Source organism: Leptidea sinapis, chromosome 17, assembly GCF_905404315.1.
Source record: "Leptidea sinapis chromosome 17, ilLepSina1.1, whole genome shotgun sequence".
NCBI lineage: Eukaryota > Metazoa > Arthropoda > Insecta > Lepidoptera > Pieridae > Leptidea > Leptidea sinapis.
The window spans coordinates 4,661,707-4,686,900 of NC_066281.1; the positions used below are offsets into that span (position 1 = coordinate 4,661,707).

Here is a 25,194-nt window from a genome sequence, read left to right on the forward strand (position 1 = left end):
GCTTGGACATTTTTTGACGACCTTTCAATAGGCAGTTGGAGTCTCGTTCTTTATTGCACTTCAATGCTAGAGGGCCAGCATCTTGGTGCCAAAGTTTCCGCAAAAATCACCATACTCCAGCTATAAAGTAATAAATTGTACTGTACGATATAATGCTGTTAACATATTTTGATGAAAAAAAATAAGAAGCTGAATTTCTTTCGCCCGTTCTTCCTGAGAAGAAAAGACCTGATTCTGAGGCATATTTTTCCGAATCGGTGGTAGTTGTTTACTTCCAATAATGTGATATCATATCCTATTTTGATATATATCTATATGATCTCTGGTCTCAAAGAAAATTCTAACAACATAGAAATCAAAAATTATTCTGCGGTATTTTCAGACCGATATGACATGAGTAGATATATTATTAGAGTGGTATCGCTGAAGTCTTTACTGTCGTAGTTTATAAGGGATATATGCTATAAGGGTTCAAATCAAATCCAATCAAAAAAATTTTTATTTCATAGGTAAATTAATCATCAGGTAAAGTAATCAAATTACACTTGAAAAATGTAATTTTTTTTCATACAGCTCATTCGGAAGGCAGATTTCCTTACGGCCGTTCCTAATATACTTTCTACAGATAGAGATAAATTACTACCTTCTACTGTCAGTAATTAGCAGTCAATAATCTGAAGCTGTCCCAATATACCCTATAACTCATTCTTATCGCCTTATATTGGGACGCGTGAATACGTCGTCCTATTGACAGACAGCGTGTACGGATAAGGTTAGTTACCGTCGATAAGTTTATTGGAACATAAAAGGCCACGATAGTTACGATTTTTATCTCAACTAAGAGACAGAATGAATATTGGAAAAGGCCGTTAGAGAAGGATGAGTGAGAAACTCTAAGGTTGCTCTTTTCAAAATAGATTAGGTATTACATGTAATTATTTTTAATGCAATTTACAAATCATTTCAATTACAATATATGCAAAGTGTTGCAACAAAATTACTCAAATGTCAAAAACTAAAAGTCTTACACGAGTAAGTCAAAAAAAAGTAAATTAATAATTTTAAGCGCATGAGTTATTGAGTACAGTAGATGCATCAATCCACACATACTGTAAATAAATCAAGGTATTATTAAATAAAATATATAATAACTTCAATTTTAAAATGATTAAATAAAAGAAATCACGAAGCAGACTTCGCGGTAACAAGATCATCAAGCCACCAGGTTGAGGCGTTAAGCAATGATAATTATTTACCACCAGTTCGTTATTTTTAAGTGATACTCACTACCTCATTTCTGGTATATTTAATACAAATTTAATTTGTACCAATATTGACAATGCGGGATTCAAACGCGAGCATCTCGAGTACCATCCGAACGCTCTTACCAACTGAGTCAACCGTTCGAGTGTCGCATTGACCGTAAATCTTAGTATGTCTTGTTCAACTCTCAGGTTGTGGCTCCATCTACAGGATCTACTTTACAGTTGATAACCTGCTCAACTCAAAAATTACATACTAGGAAATTGACTTGAGATGTCGTTCTTTCAAAACAAAACAGTTTGGTATTTTTAAGTGATGTCCCTCAATTCTGTTCCGTCCGAGTGCTCTGCCCAACTGAGCCAACCGTTTGAGTGACGAATTTAAACGTAAATCTTGGTATGTCTTGTCCAACTCTCAGATCTCACTCCATCTATCTCATCATTTGGTAAGAGCTCTCGTACGGAACCCAAGAGGCGCGGATTCGACTCCCGAATCATCCAAAAAGTTTGGTACACCTCACCATTGGCAAAAAACGGATCAAGCGAATGGAGTAGAAATGAATTTTATGACGTTGATTCATTACAAATGCATGTCATAAAATTTCTCGTATCAACATAAAAGTAGTTTTCAATGACTCGTAAAAATAAATAAAGTAGAAGAGTTTATGCGTTTCTGAATACCCACTTAATAACAATGCACTGGGCAATATTAATAAACTATATTCTGTTTCTGATCTCCGAGTCTAATTTCACTATGGAGCCCCACGTTGTATCCGGCGATAAAGTAACCAACATACAGTTTTTTTCACATTCTGCATTTATATCAGTCTGCAAAGGAGAATGGTTTGTCTGTGGTTCGTCACTACTCAACCAGAGAATCCTCATAACAGCCGGGCATTGCATCACAGGGCGCAGAAAGATAGTAAAAATATATGCTTACACTGGTCATGTTCGATATCAAAAAGGATTGAAAATTCCCGCATCAAATTTTATAGTTCATCCGAAGTATGGGAAAAACCCAATGCAACATGATATAGGCTTAGTAATGCTACAAGTAGCCGTGCCATTTGGTTTAAATATTACACGTGTTGCAATATATCAATCTAGATTGCCAATACCAGAGGGCGCTGTTGCAGGCTGGGGACTTATAAACGTAAGTATTTTCATATCTAATATATAAAATTCCCGTGTCATGGTGTGCGGGACCGAACTCCTCCGAAACGGCTTGACCGATTCTCATGAAATTTTGAGTGCATATTGGGTAGGTCTGAGAATCGGACAACATCTATTTTTCATCCCCCTAAATGTTAAGGGTCCACACGAAATTTAAATTTGTTTGATTATGAGTCAGCATTAAAAAATACATACAACTTCAAATTTTCACCCATCTACGATCAACAGTTACTTTTTTATCGCGATTTTAATATCGGCAATACAACGTTCGCTGGGTCAGCTAGTTATTAATATATTTTGAAGTCGTGGTTGTTCTATTTGTTTTTCCATTTGGTGTCGAGACACTTGGCCTGTGTGGCCCAGAGGCGCGGAGAATGTTCAAGGTACTATCTTCGCACCTCAATAAGGCTACTAGGAAACCCAAGAGCTGGCAGCTATTTCGGTTATCGGACCAGCCTAGCTATCCAACGCGGAAATGCTGCCAGTATTCTTGGTACACTTCCACGTAATGATAGTTTTTAGTTTTATATAGTCATATTATATAACTTTGAATAATTAATCGAATACCTTTTCAAGTAATTTCACAGGAGTGAGAAGATTATCTGTCCGGCTAGATCACTAGGCGTTGTGTAGAGACGTCGTTTTATTGTATGTCTTGTACCGCATTTATCACAGGGAGTGTTCTGAAGAGCTGTTTCACGTCATTCCTGCCGCCGAATGCATTCCTCTACAGTGCAGTTTTCAAGGAACTTTCTTCCACGTACAACAAAGCTATGGAATGATCTTCCTTGTGCGGTGTTTCCAGGAGGATACGAGATGGGTACCTACAAAGATAACGCGTCCACTTATCTAATAGGTCGGCAACGCTCCGGTGATTCCTATGGTGTTTAAAGAGAATATGAGTGGCGGTGATCACTTAACATCAGAAGACCCGTACACTCATATGTGTATTGTAAAAAAAAATTAATTACACCAATGGCGTATTGTGGTGCTGTGAATATTCACTTGGAACTATATAGTTCCAAGTGATTATAACGATGCGGGACCTTGACCAAAGAAATAGAGATAAATGAATTGAGTGCAGAAGCTCACAAAGAGATTCATCTCTTGATTTTCTCTCACTGTGAAAATTTTACCAAGAGCTGATTCCTTAAAACTCACATCCAAACGATCAGGTATCGTTTGCGATTAGAGATAACTTTAGATTTACCAGTTGGAGGCTTCTTTGTACAAGATGCCGGCTAGATTATGGGTACCACAACGGCGCCATTTTCTGCCGTGAAGCAGTAATTAGTGAGCATAATAGTGTTTCGGTCTGAAGGGCGCCGTAGGTAGTGAAATTACTGGACAAATGAGACCTAACAATTAATATATCAAGGTGATAAATTTCTCTCTCTCTCAATATTTTTGGGTTTTTAAAAATCCTGAGCGGCATTGTATTAGTGGGCAAGTAAGCAGTCGGCAAGTAATGGGTGGTGCGTATCTATTACCATCAGCTGAACGTCCAGCTCGTCCCGTCCCTTATTGCTTATGAATTTACTTGTAAAATTTAAATTTTGCTTTTTCTTACACTTCTAATACGAAAGAAAATCTTTGAAATCTTTTCTCTCTCTAGATTTCATTAGAAATGTCAATACATTTTGTATGAGAATTTGATTTCTGTTCATAATATTTTCCGTGAATTCAATCGAAAATCATAACAAAACATGTTCCAAATTCAATTTTTTTCCGTAAATCAATAATTATTTAGTCTCGAGACTTAGTCTGGTGCCAGAATACGATTGAAGACGATTGATTGAAATCTTAATTTTTTTAAATACTTTATTATTACCTAATATTTACAGAAGGAAATGCGTATTACCACGGATTTCTTGTACGCAACCAAACAAAAAATCTGGAGTCTTGACGAGTGCAGACATGTGTTAACACGTACACTATCTGAGGGTTTTATATGCGGAGGTGACCTTAACATCAAAAGTTTTACAGCTAAGTTCGTATTTATGTCAGCTACGAGTATTTATTTTATTACCAAACCTTGTAAGGCTCCTTGTGCAATATACATTACTTTAAATTAACATCTAATGATATCAAAACGGACTAGTAAAAAAATAACAATGAGGCACCAAAACAAGCCGGTAAACGTGTAAATACATAGCCCCACGCACACACTTACACTAATACAAGCCGATCGGCCGCCATTATGAGATTTGCCATCGTCTGTGACAGATCAGTTTGCGTCGCAATAAAATATTGTAAAAATACCGTCGTGTGTTGTGAAAAAGTGTAAAAACATGATTATTTAAGGGAGAAAAAATTGTGTAACTGGTTTACCCTGTAACCGCACACACACTACCATAAAGGTGCTTCACTTGCTAATATCACGGCGCGGAGTCCTTCTTTTTTTACTAGTCCGTGGATATCATATCATATGTTTTTATATATCGAAAATCGAGCACATGCCGGAGGACGTAGACACAAGATGGACCGACGATCTGGCCAAGATCGCCGGAATACACTAGATGAGGGTAGCGCATAACCGATCGTGGAGGTCTTTGGAGGAGGCCTTTGTCCAGCAGTGGACGTCTTCCGGCTGATGATGATGATGATATCAAAACTTTCGGCGGTATTATAACGCAAAACAGTTTCTAACTAAAAGTAGGTTTTAAATTGTTTGTCAGATAGAACTCTCCGGACAGTACGAATTCCATATTAGCAAAATATTAGTTTCAAATTAAAATAAATCAAATTTGAATTGAAAAAAAAAATATTAGTTTTTTTTATTAATCAACTGATTCACTTTTAGACAAGACCTAATAGTTTAAAATTAACCAAAACTCAATTAATGTTTTAAATCATATAGATATTAAATATTTATTTTTCACCTTCGTTTTTGTAGTGTTATATTGATAGTAAATAAAATAATCACTCTGTATAAAATGCAACAATACTTTTAGTGTTAATATTGAGGGTATTCGTAAATTCTTTAGTTTGTAATGTTGTTTATATTATGTCTTAGCTCCTTTGTTTTTTTAACAAAGTTAATATTTGTATGTAGTTTTAAGTTGTTTCCATATTCATTTATAATTATAAAAGTATTAATTAAAATATAATGTTAAAAAAATCCCGCTTCAGTGTTTAGTACATATTATAGTCGACTTTTGAATTTTTTTAAATTATGTACTTCACAAAGCTAAATTTTTAATTGCTTATATGAACATTGATTTTATACAAGTGTATTGAACAAATATTGATAACAATATAATAAAAAATAATAGTAATTAATATTTCTTAAGTTTACTTTAAAATTTTCTCTTACTGGTTTCTAGTCGGATGTCCTCAGGCAACCGAATTCTGGGAACAATTTTCAAATTAATTTATGCAAATAATCATATGTGAATTTTGTTTTCAGAGGTGATTCAGGGAGTGCTCTTATTGTGGACAAAATAACCCAAGTTGGGTTGGTATCACATAAAATACCAAACAAATCCAAAAGTCTGACCGTATATACCGATGTCTCATATTATTATTACTGGATCGTAGAAAATTCTCTCGCTTTATTTAATAAAGAAAATCCGTGTACGACCGATGCTAGCAGAGATATAAAAAAAAATATTACTCTAAATTAAATTGTTTTTAAATTGTTTGTGCTTATTTAAATCTGAATTTATTTTTTACATTCTTTTCATTAGCTTCACCTGTATGTTAGTTTGTAACCGGCTTATTTAGGCGCGATTTCGACCCACTTTAAACGGCCAGATTACGTTTAAGGCTGGGGACCGAGCCAATGGCCTTGAGGAAACGAGCGGAGCTAGGTTACTTCTCCCGTACAAGATCGCCATAGTTTCAATTCTGAATTAGAAGCATTTTTAATTTATTACAAACATAATACAATTTTCTTTAAAAAAACTAACAAAACTATTTATATATTAAATTAAATAGTATTGGTAAATAGTTAATAAATATTCATACAATTTTTATCTAGATTGAATGATTAGCATGGCTCCAACTGTAAGAGTTAGGTGTAGTTTGGTGATTTCTTTTCACCATGTCTAATAGAGATGGAAATGTAAAGAAAATATGAATTTTCTTCTCATATTTTGTAGACATGTAATTATTTTTTGCAAAAATAAGAGCTTTATATAAACCGTTAAGAAATGGTTTCAATTATGCGCTATTTTGGCGACTTCTCTTTTTAATCTTCGTAATCAAGGACCAATGACAATACAATAATTTTATAAAACTATTCCATTTTTCGAATACCAAAGCGAACTAAAACTTCTATAGAAAGCGTGTTTTTTATTTTTTTACTCCTTTGGCTCCTTTGCACAGGATGCCGGCTAGATTATGAGTACCACAACGGCACCTGTTTCTGCCGTGAAGCAGAAATGTGTAAACATTACCGCGTCTCGGTCTGAAGGGCGCCGTAGCCAATGAAATTACTGGGCAAATGAGACTTAACATCTTATGTCTCAAGGTGACGAGCGCAATTATTGTAGTGCCGCTCAGAATTTTTGGGCTTTTCAATAGTGCCTGAGTGGCACTGCAGGGCGTATGAATAACCATCAGCTGAACGTCCTGCTCGTCTCGTCCACTATTTTCATTAAAAAAAGCGACTTTTGTTGTCTTCGGCAGTCGAAGCAACAGCTCTAGCATCAACTGACGTAACTTGGACATGAGAATGAGTCAGAGTGTCGACTCAAGTCACGTCCCACACCAGTACCCTTCCCCGTACACAAGCCACAAGGGTCAAAATACATTGTAGTTATATATTATATTGCAACTAGTTATAAGTACTAATATCAGTATATTATATTGTAGTTTTTGTAACTTCCTCTTAAGTATTTATAACTATCGATGATTGCAGTACATTGTAAAACCCGAATTGGTTTATGTTTGTACTTAGATTTAATTAAAATTGTCAAATATATTTTTGTGTGTACTTAAATTAATAAAAAAATAAAAAAATCATACATAAATCGCAAATTCGGCTGGGCAAGTATAAAGCTTATAGTAAGAATTGGTCTTCGCTGCTCTCCAATTAGATAGCGCACTACTGAAGAACAATAGCTTCTTTATTACGGCAATTATTAGATGCTTGTGTGCGTGGCATTTTTAAATTAACTAATTAACAAAATACAAAATACTTACTGAAGATATGTGATGCCAGTGTCTTACGTATTTCTTGTAGTATTATTTTTTAGAAATTTTTATTACGCAGCCCGCCATTGTAGTTTCATTTATTAGCAAAGTTTAACAGAACATATGGCACGTCATCGTCACACATTATTCGAGACTGCCGCACTTTGCGGTATCTAGTTGGAGCGCAGCGGAGATCAATCCTTAATCTAAGTGAGACACTGAGTAAGACCACTAAACCATCGTCTGGGACTACAATCTACTATCGTAAACAAAGTGAAGAGAGAAGAACATATCTAACGGAAATACAACAAGATAGAAAAGGTAACCGAATCTACAGTTTTTTTTATTATTAAATGGCTCCGTCGACTGAATGTTGACGATTCGGCGGCCAACGTCAATGTGGAGAGATTTTTTATTTTAATTTAGCTGATTGAAGTACTTAAAGGGCTCATCAAAAGGAAATGATCGGTTGATATATCAGCTATAGTTTCTTTTTGTGAACTGAAGAATAGGCAATAAGAGTTAGTACGGTTAATCTTTATGAAAGGGGAATGGCATAAAGTAGGAAGAAAAGGGATGTTGATGGGGCGCGGGATATCTTTCGGTAGAAAATTCTACAGTTACTGTAACCGATTTCGATGACACGTTGTAAGCGGTCAACTGGGGGGCCTAGGGCATTAGCTCCGTACTATTTTGAATATAAAATCACTAGCTAATGCACACATTGCAAAATCAAAATTTGTGTCGTATTATGGAGCTGTCAAGTCGTCTAACCGCCAGTATATTTAGTCTACGGTCTGGAATACGGACATTAGTCACTGTCTTCGATAGCTTAAATATTTTTATTTAAAATAGGATTCAAAATCACTTATTGAACGTCAAAAACTACCACCCATTCAAAAGAGACTGCCTCAGACCTGAGAAGAATGGGCGCAAGAAACTCAGCGGGCCTTTTTTTTAAATAAAAATATGGATTACAATGTGATATCTTACAATTAACATTTATAATTAAAGAGCCTGAGGGTGTTCGCTTTATTCCCAGTCCGAGGTATCATTAAGAAAATCGTTTAAGCTTTCCCACACAAACGTTTTTTAACAATTCTTTTAAATTTCGTAACACATTTGTTTTGTACATTTTCTGGGATCATATTGTAGAAGCATATACATACATAAAAATCATTCCATTATGCATGACTCAGATGATTTATAATCGTAGGTCAGATTATGCTCCTTGTTTTCCTCAATCAAATAAAAAAAATCATGAAGTAAGTATTAATTACAATCACCGAGTCATAAAGTTTCATAAATTTAGCTATGTTGTAGTCATTAAAATGTCAATAAGCGGATAATGGAATCATTAACAATCCTTCAACCAGTATGTACTTGGTACTATTAGTATTTTCCTGCACTTTTCGCATAGCATTTCAAGTAAATTTTGTAAAAGAACTTCGAATCGTAAACGAAAGTACAGCAAAGAATATTAAGGATTTTCCACATTCTGCATTTTTATCAATAGAGAGTTATGATGGATATTTCCTTTGCGGAGCTTCAGTTCTCAACCAGAACGTTTTATTAACAGCAGCGCATTGCTTAAGTGGAGATTCACCTACAAAAATATATGCCTTTGCTGGTAATGTTCTTTATACAAAAGCACTCAAAGTGCGTGCAAAATATTATTATTTCCATACTGAATATGATATTCACCCAGTTAGAAACGATATAGGAGCGGTATTGTTAAAAAAACCTCTGCCTTTAGGGGAAAGAATTCGACGTGTTGCTTTACTGAGTACTGGGACTAGGGCGACAAGAGGAATAGTCGCTGGATGGGGTTACCTTGGTTACAATAATGTAAGTATTTTTTAATTAAAATATTTTTATTTAAAATGGAATATGATATCACGTTTTGAAAGTCAAAATCTACCACCCATTCGAAACAGTATGCAAGTCAGACCTAAAAAGAACGGGCGCAAGAAACTCAGCGGGATTCATTTTTTTTTATAAAAAATGATATATTTCTATTCTATTCTAATAAAAATTGGACTCGCATTGTGGTATGATAATAATACTATGGTTTTAATAATGGCATCTTCTTCTAACTTTTCTTACTTTACATTTACGCTCAAAAGGTTTAGCAACCCATCTCATAGTGTAACTTACCTAAAATAGGACTTTTTAATGAAGAATACTTTAAAGAAAACATAGATAACTGACCAGGATTTTATCATAGATCTTTGAAAGAGGCCTTAACGCGATGAGCTGTTCTTGAAGACCAACTTAATATTATCAAAACACAAAATAAGCGTGTGAGGGCACCATAATTTAAAGCCGAGACAACACTTGGATCTGAAAATGCGTATGGAATATTGCCACAGAGAAACAAGGGCCAACAGGGATTTATTTTCTCAAGTTTCTATGTGAGAGACCATAATTGATTCAAATTTTTAAATTAAAATATGTCACTTAAAAAATATGTGGTACATCAACTTTTAGCGATAGTGCGCCTATAGCGTAACGGCCGCGTGGAGACCTTTTTTACACGTTGAATTATAATTATAAATATTAAAGATAGACTTCTGGGAGTAGGAACATTTTTATTGGAAATTTTATGTTGTTAACGAACAACATATTATGAAAGGAACCTTCTCTGCTTAATTCTGAAAATGTGAAAAAAAATTAAGTCGTTTCGTCAAGTCGTTCTCGAGATATCCGTACCACGCCGTTTTTTTGAACCACAGACTAATGGACGTCCACGATAATTTTTTTAATGAACTCTTTTTTATAATAATACGTATTCGACAAGTTAAAAAAAGTATCAATATCATTCATTAGTGTCTTAGCTTTATATTGATGTGCTTTTTATAAAGAAAAATATGCAGTTTAAAGAGTGGAAATCGTGTGACCTTGACAGGTCGGTTATAAAGCACAACCTCGCCGCTTCGTATTCGAGGCGTGCAATTCCAGACACACTATTTATTTTTCAATTTAACTGATACAAAACCTCGATAAAAAATCAGATATAAAAGTATAATAAAATCGACCAATGTTTTAGTTACAAGAACCAGTTCAAACAAAAGTGTTACATGTTACACAGCAAAAAATTTGGAACTTAGAATTTTGCAGAGAAGCGTTACTAAGGAATATCGCGGATGGTTTTATATGCGGCGGGGATTTAGATAGTAACAGTTACACAGCGAAGTGAGTTCTAGTCAATTATTACCTTTTAAAGGCAAAAAATATATAATAATAACAGCCGTATCATTCATTTTTAGGGTTCTGTAGCCAAATGGCAAAAAACGGAACCCTTATGGATTTGTCATGTCTGTCTGTCGGACTGCTGTGACATACGGACGGAGAGACCGTATGTCACAGCCACTTTTTTCCGATACTATAAGAACTATACTGTTGGAACTTGGTAAATAGATGTATTCTGTGAACCGCATTAAGAATTTACACAAAAATTGAAAAAAAAAAACAATAAATGTTCCCTATATTTAGAACTGAAACCCAATTTTTTTTTTTTCATCAAACCCATACTGTGGGGTATCTATGGATAGGTCTTCAAAAATAGTATTGAGGTTACTAATATCATTATTTTCTAAACTGAATAGTTTGCGCGAGAGACACTTCCAAAGTGATAAAATGTGTGTCCCCTGATTGATGAAATTGGTATTAGGAAGACGATTTTGTTTGCACAAATTTTACATATTGTGCTTGTGTAATATACACTCTCTAAAAGATAAACAGGTCAATGCCGATGTGACGTGCAAGTATGCCAGCATTAATGAAGTCATCCGCAGGGCATTTACTGCTCTTAATAAACCAGCTATTTTACAGCCAAATATTAGCTGCCGTGATGGCAAGCGTCCTGATAGGACCCTGGTGTCATGGGTATGGGGAAGGGCGCTGGTGTGGAATGCAACTTGCATCGACAATCAGGCTCCTCATCATGTCCAAGTTACGTCAGTTGGTGCCGGGGCTGCTGCTTCGACTGCCGAAGAAAGCAAGCGTCGCAAATATGTCGGTTTCAGTGAATCTTACATCTTTATGCCGTTTGATGTCGAGGCTTGAATCATCGACAATCAAGTCATCTCCAATCAGCTTGATTCTTTGGCGTTAAGTTGAGATGTGGGTTCTCTCTGAATCTTCTACAGCCATATATTATCACGAAGAATGCTCAGAGTAGTTGGTCGGAACTGAACCAGCATCCGAATTCAATTTTTTTTATTTCTTTTTTATGGAAAAGGAGGACAAACGAGCGTACGGGTCACCTGGTGTTAAGTGATCAGCGCCGCCCACATTATCTTGCAACACCACAGGAATCACAGGAGCTTTGCCGGCCTTTAAGGTGTATGCGCTTTTTTTGTAGGTACCCATGTCGTATCGTACCAGAAACACCACACAAGGAAGTTCATTCCACAGCTTTGTTCATCCCAAGTGGAAGAAAGCTACTTGAAAACCGCACTGTGAAGTACCGCCACATATCCAGATGCTGGTCCATCACCGGACATTACGTTTAAAGGCAAAATTCCACCCGGATGACGTTGAAGTCTGGAATTCTACAACCGCCCATTTTGCAAAAAATGTTTTGCCTCGCAGCTACTTTGCTTCAATTACCGACAGCTGTTTTCCCCAACCGATACAAATTAGGAACCTTCAAGAATAGAGCACATTCCAACTTTAAAGGCTGGCAACGCATCTCTTGATACGGATGGCCATGGGTTCCTCATCACATGAGCCTCTTTCTCGTTTGCCCCCTCTTATATAAAAATATCTTTAGTTGAACAACTTGTATTTAATTTCAGAGGCGATTCCGGCAGTGCTCTTATAGTAGATGATTACATTCAGGTTGGAATAGTGTCACATAAAATTCCGCGGGCTTCTAGAAGTTTAACCTTGTATACAGACACTTCATACTATTACGATTGGATCAGGGACAGTGTTAGATTTTTGCACTGTCGTAATTCTCGAAGAAATTCATGCTCGTTTACATAGTCATTAGAAATAAAATTATTAAGTATTTCTTTATTATCAAGCTAAGGCTACATACATTTCTTGTATTATATTGTATTAATAGATGCTATGCAATGCTAAAATCATACCTTAAAAGTACTAGGCGAATATTTGGGTGCAAAGATACAGAGAAGTACCCTTCGATGTGCTTCAAGCGGGGCAACTATGGACTCGTACAGCAAAAGGCAGGACAGAATGGAAATCATTGGAGGAGGCATTTATCGGAAGACAAACTGTACCACAGTAGGGACCGTTTCCCGATATTATTTAGATTGTAACTAGTATATAAAATTAGAGCAGCAATAAAGGCTTTTGTATTTTATCTTATTTATTTTAATATTCAATATTTGTTCTTTCATTCGTTTACGCACAAATAAAATTGTCACAATCATTGAAGCTGTAGATCATTACAATATTACACATCAAGTTCTCATAGAAAATATCTGACATCTAGAAGCAATTATTAGCCGTGTGGTAAAAAGTGAACCTTTCATGCTTATTAAGATAGAAATAGTTAACGTGTTCATACAAGGAAGTTATGGTAATGGGGAGATAAATACCCGCTGGGACGCTGAGTGCCACAAAATATACAAGTAATTGCTTACACTTCAGTGTTAAGCTAGGGCTGTCCCACGTAAAGAGTATGTTGACTATTTTTGTTTTATGACTTTAACGTCAGTAATAAGTTAATTTGAAGTGATCATTTAGTTATTTTAAAGAACTTTTAAAATATGGCTATGTTGCGATGAAGCTAACGTGTATTTTCTTAGAATTAACTTATATGCTCGTACGGATAGATTTGATTCAAAATAGGATTTAAAATCCCTTATTGAACGCCAAACACACAGACCTGAATAAGGGGCGCAAGATACTCAGAAATTAGATTCAATATTTTGAGTTCTTTTTCCACTGTTATCTTCCATACGCTTTAAACGACCAGTGTCGGCTTAGTGTCCAAAATCATCATCAAATATATAATCATCATTTGCTCAATCACATAATCTTTCTGCACACCAAATTCCATCAAGATCGGTCAAGGTATTATTGAGTTATAACAGCCTACAGAGCCTACAGATTCACATAGTACCCTAGTTTTGATATGACAATAAGGGACGAGACGAGCAGGACGGTCAGCTGATGATAATTGATACGCTATGCCCATTACAATGCAGTGCCGCTCAAGATTCTTGAAAAACCCAAAAATTCTGAGCGGCACTAGGTTTACGCTCGTCACCTTGAGACTTAAGATGTTGGGTCTCATTTGCCCAGTAATTTCACTAGCTACGGCGCCGATGACCGAAACACAATAATGCTTACATATAGTAATGTAAATGTAATGTAGAAGCAGTAGCTTCACGGCAGGAAAAGGCACCGTTGTGGTACTCATAATCTAGCCGGCATCCTGTGCAAAGGATCATCCCATTGGTAAATCAATATAGTATCAAAAATAGAATTTTTCCATGCATATATACGCAAAAGTGTTCAGTAATCTTTAAGTCACTACCGTACTCCAAGTCTAACATAACCCTGCTATTTCTGTACGTGTGTGTCGCTTTTTGTATGTAATTTGCATGTGAAGATAACGTTAAACGGAACTCCTGCCGCTATATGGCGACATCCTTTACAACTTCTGTATCTACATGTTTTTTCAATTTGTAAATGTTGCCGATAACTTACTAAGATAAGATTCTTAGTGTTTACATAACTTTACTTGATTAAGAACATTTCATCAAATTGATATTGCTAATGATTTAAGTTGTTTCTTCAATATTTTCAAGGCTGTTCAATATTCGCTGCAGATTTCTTCCATCATCTTCCACTGCCTAACATTACTTTCAACTTAATATTGCTAACGATACATGTTTTTTCTTAAATATTATTAATAAAGGTGTTCCAATATTGTATGCAGATTTATTCCACCTTCTTCCACTGCAATTGATCTTATTTCTGACACACAATCGTCTGTACACTATTTAAGCGCAATATAGTCATAAAGTTAATCGATCCGGATATAATATCTAGCCGGAAGTTTCGGCACGACTGATTGAAAACGACCAATCAAACACAATCCAAAAGTAGAACTGAATTTTTTGATTCATAAGAAAACTATTTCAGCAATAAAATAAGTTGTAAGGCGTGTATTTTTATTAGTCTTTATTGAAATACGCGAGAGAAACGCGCGAGGAAAACGCTCGTTAGTGTTAGCAGTTAGAGTAATCATTGATAGCGCTTATAACACACAAAACTTTCAGCAATTCGGTGATGATTATTGAACCGTGACGTCATTTATGTTTTAGTAAACTATCTGCCAGATTGCCATATTTTATACTTTTACTTTATTAGATATCTTTTAAATATTGAAGCTACTTGAAGTATTTTTGCCCAAAAAATATTAAAGAATGTAAATATAAGTCTTTCAAAATATTCAAAGGACAAACAAAAAATAAACAAATGAAGAGCTCGTAGAAATGGATATGCATATTTTTATGTACTTTATAAATGAAGCACTTTCGGCCCGGTTTTCAAAGGCACTTTCCGAGAAGGTGAGGTATAAAAATTATAGCTCCACTCATCCACTACAGTTAAAGAGTAGCAGGAAAATCTCGCTATAATAAGTGGAATATAACCGAGCAAGTAGTTGCAGGTACTAGGCTCTCATAATGCCGAGGAGGTGTGACCGGCGATCTATAGACAATTTGCAGACACGGACCGTCTTATCAACTTGATTACATCGAGCGTTCTGTACGTGAAGATAAGCTGGAATTACGCACAGAACTTCGATTTGTATAATATAGATGTTCTAGTTATTACATTAGAGTAAATTTCTTACTAAGACCAATACTTCCTTATACCGACGGAAGGATAAGATTCACATTATAAGCTGTGCCTGGATTTATTAAATCATTTTGCCCAAGCGCTACCGATTCATAAGATTAGACCGATTATGAGTATATAACTCGCGCGTTGAGATAGGGACAAACCGCCATCTTAAGTACGCCATAGTGACGTCAGACCCTGGCATATACTTCAAAAATCAAATTAAGAGTGCTGTTTGGAAACTGAGGACTGCTTGCTGACGTCACATAGACGCTTAGAAGATTTGTGTTGTTTTTTTTAGGAAGGCTTTATATTTAACTAATTTAACAATATTAACCCTGAGCTTTGGAAGAGATTCATTTACAGGGTAGTTCGATTTTCCCGTGTGTTTGGTGATAGCAGTGAATATACGCGATAATTTTAATCCCCACATGCATTATGGTAAAGTGGAGCATTTTTGAGTTATTATGCTTTTTAGCTTTTTTCATCCTAAAATGCAACATAAATTTCAGACTAAAATTTACTTAAAAAAGTACCAACTTAAATCTCATATTTTTCTGATTTATAAAAAACGATTGAACACAGGTGTTACTATAATAATGTTAAAAACGTGTTGAACACTTGTTTTAAAATAGGTTCTATTTCAAATCCGTGTCTTTCTGTTGTTTAGCGTCAAACTTTATGCGTCGTTTAAATAGTTAGACACTGTTTTAACACGTGTCACTATTAACACGTGTCTAAGACATGTTTTAATTATTTTTGTAATAATACCGTGGTTATTTAATAATATTAAAACACCAATTATTATCAGTCGGAAAACGATATTAATTCAATACTTTTATGAGATTTTTTTGCCGTTAAAATGCAAAAACGTTGTGACTCCTTGGCTTGCAAAATATTTTAAAAACATAAACGTTTTCTTAGGTCTCCAACAACGCATAGCAATAAGAAAGTTATTCCAAAGAAACTTAAAATCGCTGTTTGATTATGATTACTGTTTGTTATGTTACAACATCTAGTACATCTACTGTGCTAGACTTTGTAGTGAGTCTAAAAGTACTATCGCTGGTATTTTAAACAAAATGGTCACTGTATCCTTGTTTTATTACAAATATTCATTTTTTTTAACGAACTAACCACAAACCACTTAGACACTAGCGGGTATCGGATACAAAAAATCACTGAAGTACGTGGCAAGGATAATGGAACAGACATGCATTGCATAAAAAATATCATATAATATAAATATAGGTTTACCAACTAGATACATAATTTAACATATACGAAGAAGATAAACAAGCTACTTCTTCTGTGATCTTAATATATACCTAGGTAACACTGAAAATGTTTAGAAAATGAAAAACGGCTTAATGTAGAAAGTTGCCAATACTTTTATTGTTTTACGAAGCAATCTCCGTTCCTCTCTATACATCGTCGCATTTGATGGAACCACTGGGCCAATTCTTCCTCAGGGGTCTCTTCTATGGCATTTTCGTACGCTTTCACCGCATCTTCAGGGCTCGTTTACTTCGCTTTAGCGAATACCTCAAATTTTATCTTTGGTTCTTGGGAATAAATAAAAGTCGCAGGGCGCCAGGTCAGGACTGTATGGCGGATGACTCATTATATCGACACCTGCCATAGTCAAATATTCAACAGTCCGTTTTTCGGAGTGCGCTGAAGCATTGTCGTGGTGAAGGAGGAACCTGCTTCGAGGGCGCTGCTGTCGAATTTTTTCCAAGACAACAGGCAAACAGCGATTGACATTCTAGTAGTTCCCTCTTCTAGCACAACTGTCGCGAAATGACCTTTCCGACCAAAGAATGAGGCAATCATCTTTTTTCCTTGACTTCTTCCTTTCTTTACCTTAGTTGGCCGATTCTCGAAAGGAAAAACCCACTGAGGTGATTGTGTTTTGATTTTTGGGTTCGTAGTACTATATCCAGCTTTTATCACCTGTGACGATGTCAAATACAGCATTTGAGTCACCGCCATTTAACGTATCTAACATTTGGCGACACCAGTCCATGCGAAGTTGTTTCTGGTCGTCAGTTAAAATATGGGGAATCCATCTGGTACAAAGCTTCCTGATGCCTAAATGTTCGTGCAATATTTTTTTAACTTGACTCATACCAATGCCTAGGCTTGCCCGTATCTGCTGATAGATCACTCTCTTATCTTCCTCTATCATGCGTCGCACAGCACTGATGATATCTCCAGTAGTCGCTGTTAAAGGACGTCCCTCACGCGGTTCATCATTGAGATAGCTACGTCCACGCTTAAACTCGTTAAACCAATTGTAACTATTTACGGCACGAGATGGGGCTTCATTAAGAAATGCTAATTACACGCACATAACATTTATTTATCATGCCTCTTTCAGTTGAAGAATGTGCTAGGATCATGGCTTTTCTGGAACTAGGCATCAGTATGCGTCGCACTGCACGAATGGTGGGTGTGACGGTACAAACGCTCCAGAAGGTTAAGCGAAGGTACGAAGAGACTGGACACCATCTGAGGAGACCTTGTAATGGCAGACCCAGGTGTACCAGTGCCCGAGAAGATCGTTATATTATTTCCACTGTGTTAAGAAATCGCCACCAAAATGCAGTTGAAGTCCAGCAACAGCTACTTCAGACGCGGAGGGACTACATTCGTGATAGTACAGTGATAAGAAGACTTGCTGAAGCAAATTTGAAACCCCGAAGACCAGCGAGTGGCCCAAAACTCGGGGGACAGCATCGAGTAGCGAGACTGCGATACGCCTGTGAACACATGCAGTGGGATGAAGAAGAATGGTCAAGAATTTTGTTTGCAGATGAGTCTCGATTCTCCCTTTACACTTCTGATGGAAGGCGATGTGTTTACAGGCGACCTGGTGAGCGATACCTTCAAGCCTGCATCTCAGAAAGAGTCCAATACGGTGGAGGCAGAGTACATGTATGGGCTGGCATATCTTCAGAAGGTCGCACAGAGCTAGTAGCCATAGAAAATGGCACCCTCACTGGGCAAAGATATGCTAAAGAGATTCTCAATAAGTATGCAGGGCCGTATTTAGCAAATATGGGTGATGGATCGATGCTGATGCATGATAATGCCCGGCTACACACGGCTCATATCGTACAAGAGTATATTCAGGAGGTCGGTATCAGCGTGATGGCTTGGCCATCAAGAAGTCCTGATCTCAACCCTATTGAACACGCCTGGGATGAGCTTGTGTGGCTAGTCAGAAATTGCAGACCACCACCTACTACCCTCAGGGCACTACAGCAGGCCCTGGTCGAAGAATGGGAGAATATTCCCCAACATCGGCTCCGAAACCTAGTGTTCAGTACGCCAAACCGGCTCGAAGCTGTAATCAGAGCTCGAGGAGGCAATACCAGTTATTAAAAATTAAATAACATGTAATACATTATAGTTGAATTTTTTTACACTAAACTAAAAATGTCTATATTCATTGTTTTATCTTTTTTAAGTTAAAAATGTTACTAATGTATAATTTTAGTTTCTGAGAATTAAAGCCTATAAAATTTGCAACAAAACGTTTTTAATCTTAAATATCTACCTTCTATATTAAAGAAAAAAAATTAATTTGAAAAGTGTGATACTTACTTTTGCAGGCCAGTGTATTATCTAAATTAAAGGTATGCACAACATTACTGAACTAAGCAACGAATGCTTAAACAATTTAGGAAAATAAAATAATGAATTAACAACCAAATACTTATTTACTTATCTGTGTTTATTCTGTTTTATGATAAGGACACCTGTTTATTACAAAAGTTAAAATTTGAAAAAATATCAATCTTATGATCTAATTTAAATGTTTAATTATGGCTTACACATATTATGAGTTGAATGGGACAGTTAAGTCGTAGTTATTTCTTTAGAATTTAATAAATATTGTGCGTGTGGTTTCGCACCAGAATAGCACCACCACACCTCCTCCCGTGGGTGTCGTAAGAGGCGACTATGGGATAGAAACAACGGAGTATGGGCAGCAGCATCTCTCGTTAAGAGCACACCATCTACTGCGATCGCCAACCCGTCTGCCAAGCGTGGCGATTATGGCAAAAATCCCCAGAAAAAAACATGATATACACTAGGTTATAGGTTATCACGGGCTATTATCCGCAACTCGACGACTACAGCGCGCCTATTTTGCGTGGTGAGGTGGGCGGCTAATCCTGCCACCCCAGTTCCTCAAGGTATTGTATCAAACTTCTGATGTCACCCATGACCTCGGGGAGAGTCCTCGGTGACCCTAGGTGTTTGGCCCGGTATGTGGCCACACTCCTACACTCCAGAATGACGTGTGCGGCTGTTTCATCTGCCTCCATGCAGGCTCTGCACAGTGGACTGTCGGTGACACCTATATTAAACAGATGCTTGTTAAAAAGGGCCGTGACCCGTTAGTACATGAGTTATTTTCCGTAACCTAGGTCGTGGAAGTTTTACTAGCTTGCGAGAGAGCTTGGGGTCTCTCTCTTCCATCCAGTACTTATTATGTAATTCCTTGGTGTGTTGACGTATTACCATCGCAGGCCAGCTAGGCGGGAGAGGGATAGTTGGTTCTGGTCCTTTTCCTGTCATCGCTGAGCCCCTCCTGGCCAATTCATCAGCGGCATCATTCCCTCGTAAGTAACTGAGACCTTTTATCCATTGAAGAGTTGCTTGGTATGATATATACTATAAGGCCCTGGCCCCCAGTCCCCGGCGGCCCCTCTAGAGGTGGCCATGGTAGTAGCCACATAAACGACGGAGCAGGGGTGCTAAGAGTCCCCGGGTGCGGCATCGCTACCACAAACGAAGACCATTTTCCCTGGCAACATACAATGTCAAGATACTGCGGACCGACGAGAAGTTGGAGGAACTGGAGGAAGTTTTTAGCAGACTATGATGGGATGTCGTGGGGTTATCTGAGGTAGGAAACTGACATATTTTTATTTCACATCGCAGAATCAAATACTAAATATACATTACATTTGCATAATAAAACAAAAACAGAAGAGTAAAATTTAGTTAACAACTAAATTAATTATAAACTGTAGTGGGTACTTTCAATGTAATTTTAGTAAAATAATAAAAATATTAATTGAACGAGTGATGCGAAAATCAGTATCGCTCAGTATATTATGAGCAGGAAGCTCTACAACGCTGATTTTCAGCGAAGCCAATTGTGACACAGCTCACAATGTGGTTCCGAGACGTTTGAACATAATTTAAAAATAAATATGAAAGAGTGGCAATGAGTTTCTTGCTACTTCTTCTTATTAGCTCAACCCTATACGAAATAGCGGTAGATTCAATGAGAAAAATATTTTTTTGATATTCATATTGTCATTTCCGTGACCTACACGAATAAAGTGATTTTGATTTTTGATTTTGATTTAGTAGTTTAAAAAAAGTAAGAAACACGCTTCTTATAGAAAACCGAAGTTAAAAATACAAAAGAAATTCGACGATAGATAAAATTTATATAAATTAACATAAATCTTATATTGTTAATTGAAAAATGGAATTATTTTATCAAATTAATGCATTGTCATCGATCCTCGATATATCTACAAAGTTTGAACTAAATCAGGCTGTTTAAAGTGGGTCAAAATCGCGCCCAAATGAATCTGTTACAAACATACATACATACAGGTGAAGCTAATAAAAATCGTGTAATAATAATAAAATACGGTACAGTAAAACATACACAATCACTCACAAATAGCAAATACATATAGCCTTAGATAATTTATACGTCTAGATAGAGCCTCTTGCTGTTAGACAACCGATGAAAACAGGCCAGTTTTTTCACTTTAATGTGCGTGACTAGCTACGCTTTACACTCACGATTTGTATGTCATTTTGTGTTACTGTGCATGCATTGCTCAAAATAGAGGTTAACTGTCAACCTCTATTTTTTTCGGTGATTTCACAGCTGTCACGACTGTGATAGACTTATATAGACGTATATAGACGTATATAATACATAGTAATAGACGTATTTATTGAACCATACAGCGTTCAAAATAAAACATAAATAAATTATCACACAACGGTAAAAAACCGGACAATAATTGTGAAGCAGACGCGCGCACGACGCAAGGCTGGAGTAGATTCGGTGCTGATGATGAAAAGCCCAGCACTAGTGATGGCACTAAGAGACCACGGGAATGTTATAAGTAACCCGTGAATTCTTCCAGTGCCATTGCATGTGCATGGTGCAGAATCTTCAATTTTCCATTATTCTTCAGTTCCTTTCTGGTGAATTCTTCAGTTCCTTCTTCTTCTACTGTGTTAGGCTAACTTTGTAAGTTTAGTTTAGGTAATCTGCAAAACTATCAGTTTTATTTAAAAAAAACTGTTACTTATAATGAAGAATAAAGTGTACAAAATACAAAGTGTATTATACCAAATAAGTATTACCATTAAATATTAAGACCGCGTTAAAATCACAGAGCAAATATAGATAAACATAACTTTGCTAGTAAAAGTATGCTAGGCGTTAAATTTTTACTAAATAATATTGGTCAAGAATCTAAAACAAAATAAAATTTCGAAGTGGAATAACTTAAGAATACTATATAAGGTAAATATAATATTATCATTGGATACGCTTACATGTTTATGTAAATTAAAAACTTTGACTTTAAACATAGACCTTAGATTAATTCACTAATCAGAGATGACATCCCTAGTTAAGCATATGCAATGTTAGTTAAAACTTAGAAAAAATGCCCCAATTAGTTTAAAAAGGATGTCCAGTTTCACGACCTCCTAGTTCTAGTGAATACTCTCACCTTAAAGGCCGGCAACGCCTCTCTTGATCCCTGGGTATGTCCATAGACGGTTACCTCAACACTCCCCATCTCTTATAAATAAAATAGAGAAAATTCCGTATTCCATGACGTCTCTTTTTGGTTAAATACTCTATATAACACAGGAGGCCATATATAATTTTTACGGTAGTCACCTGCGCCATTGAGATCTTTATCACTGTTGCGCGTGCGCATTCGTAATTAAAATTAATGAAAGATTCAAGTGTGCTGACTGGCAGTGAAATGTGGACTGCGGATATCTCGCTGTAAACATTACGTTGGTCGCGGTTGTGAAATAATTCCGCGATACTTTTCTCATTAAATTAGGCTCAGGTTTGTAATTACAGGCTTTCATTAAGATTAAGTGATGCAGCCAATCAGAAACTAGAACGCAGAAATTACTTAAATTGCCAAAGAAGTATATTTTAAGAGGGCCATAACTTTTAATGTGGAAAGTTTAAGCGAATATTAATTACGTAAGTGAAAAATACAATACATTTATCCTGTTTCTCACAAGGGAAAGCTAAGATTCAGGACATCAATTTTCCACAAAAGACAAACAAAGCATGCGAGAAAGAAGAACAAATAACGAAGATACAGCAAGGTATTACCAGTGGAAGGCACCTATTTCTGCCGTGAAGCAATAATGTGTAAGCATTAATGTGTTTCGGTCTGAAGGGCGCCGTAGCTAGTGAAGTTACTGGGCAAATGACACTTAATATTTATGACTCAAAGAGACAAGCGCAATTTCAGTGCCACTCAGAACTTATGGATTTTACAAGAATCCTGAGCGGCACTGCATTGTAATGAGCAGGGCGTATCGTTCCTTAAAAAAATAAAGGAAAGTGGATCTATATATTGTTAGTGCAACTGATTTGTCTGACAAGTTGTAAACATTCAGCCATGTTTGGAATTAACTCTTGAAAGAGATTTTTTCGAAAATAATGTAGGGTTAAAGACCAAAGAGAAAACAGTTAAATACTTTTGTATGCAAACATTGGCTCCTCGCGATAAATATAAACATTAAACCTTAGATCATTTATATATATATATATACTAGCCGTTCCCGCCCGCTTTAGACGAATTTTAAAAGAAAATAAATTAATGAAGGAACGTTGGAATTAGAAATCTAAGATAAATTTCACATCGAATGGTGGTAGTTTCATGTCGATACGATCAGTGGCTTAGGCATGATTGAGCCTCAAACAAAGACCATTTTATATATATAATATAAAGACCTCTCGCTGCTAGATAACCGATGAAAACAGGCCAGGTTTGATACTTTAATGCGCGTGACAAGCTACTTATACACGATTTGTATGTGACTATGTGTTACTGTGCGTGGATTGCTCCAAATAGAGGTTAACTGTCGACCTCAAAGTTTTCATAGCTGTCACAGTCTACCTAGACCTATAAATGATTTATGCAATAAACGTAAACAAACAAATAAAACGTTACAAGTTTTTAAGATTATTGGCATTTTATTAACGACTAGTTGACCCGACAGACGTTGTTCTGTATATAATTAATAAAATACTGTTTTTTATGAATTTGTGAATAATATTTCATAACATCAAGAATTATTTCGTAAAATATGCTCCCTGTTGTTATAATGAAATTGTTTCACAGCAGGACTGTCAAACCGTGCGTCAATAAATTCTCTTATAGAAATTATGTATGGATGTGTCCATACATAAAAAAACAACAATTTTGATTTTCCTTTGATGTGTCAAAGGAAAATCAAAATTGTTGTATTTATTTTAATCCGAGGATTTTCATGTTTATTCCAACCTTTTAAACCTTCCCTGGACTTCCACAAATAATTCAAGACCAAAATTAGCCAAATAGGTCCTGCCGTTCTCGAGTTTTAGCGAGAATAACGAACAGCAATTCATTTTTATATATATAGATTAATACAAATTGTTAAGTATCCTGTAAAATAACTGTAATAATTATCCAATTGACAATGACAGCAAGCCACAGACCATAATTATTACAGAAATGAAAGTTCAATTATTTTCGCAACCAGGGTATCAAAGATCTGTATTGTCAATACATCGGATATAAAATCGAGATATTGAATCGATCCGTTTAAAACGAGCCGTGAAACCAGGTGGTATCGAACGCTTGTATCTTGATGTCTGTAATTGGGTCTATTCTGAGCTGCATTGTTATGAAGCCATTGTGATTTGCTGTTTATGCTTCTGTAGGTGCATATACAACACATAGAAGCCTAAAAATACTTCACTTGTAATAGTTGTGTTGTAAAAAAAGCAGATGTTGATTCTCTTTGGATCTTTTACAACATATATATCAGGGGGAGTGCTCTCTTTTTTTATATGAAAATAAGGGACATGACTAGCAGGACGTTGAGCTGATGGTAATTGATACACCCTTCCCATTACAGTGCCGCTCAGGATTTTTGAAAAACCCAAAAATTCTGAGCAGAGAATTCCCCTTGAGACATAAGATGTAAGTCTCATTTGCCCAGTAATTTCACTATCTACGGCGCCCTTGAGACCGAAACACAATAATGCTTTCACATTACTGGCAGAAATAGGCGCCGTTGTGGTACCCAAATCTATCTGGCATGTACAAAGGAGCCTCGCACTGATAAGTTTATTCAATACAAATCTCTTATCTGTACATATAAAATATCTAGATAAAAACTAAATTCTCACGACTAGTCCAGCCGGATAAGAACACGCCATTCCTCTCTGTTCCCTTTCGCCAGCTGTATTATTTTCTATTCGAGTCAATAATTTAATTAAATTGACATGGACATCGTAATCTTTGAGTAGAACTGCCGCTCTCCGCAAGCAGCCCTCGATCTTAGCTGGATCTGACGTAGTTTCTCATTACAAGTAACTGTTCACGACATTCATGTCACGACTGTAAACTATTCGATACATAAACATCTCAGTCTGTTGATTTTACGGAAATAAAGATGGATCGGAGAGTACGAGATTGTTCACGCGATG

General features: G+C 36.2%; 1 protein-coding gene across 1 annotated transcript; it reads left to right on the plus strand.

Moving 5' to 3' along the window:
• The first annotated feature begins 1,978 nt into the window (after positions 1–1,978).
• LOC126969165 (serine protease 42-like) lies at positions 1,979–12,566 on the plus strand. The gene is made up of 5 exons (XM_050814484.1): positions 1,979–2,415; positions 4,280–4,425; positions 5,845–6,026; positions 11,311–11,533; positions 12,377–12,566. Exons 1-5 carry the CDS (start codon positions 2,017–2,019, stop codon positions 12,564–12,566), a joined length of 1,140 nt encoding a protein of 379 aa, XP_050670441.1. The 5' UTR covers positions 1,979–2,016.
• The last annotated feature ends 12,628 nt before the right edge of the window (positions 12,567–25,194 follow it).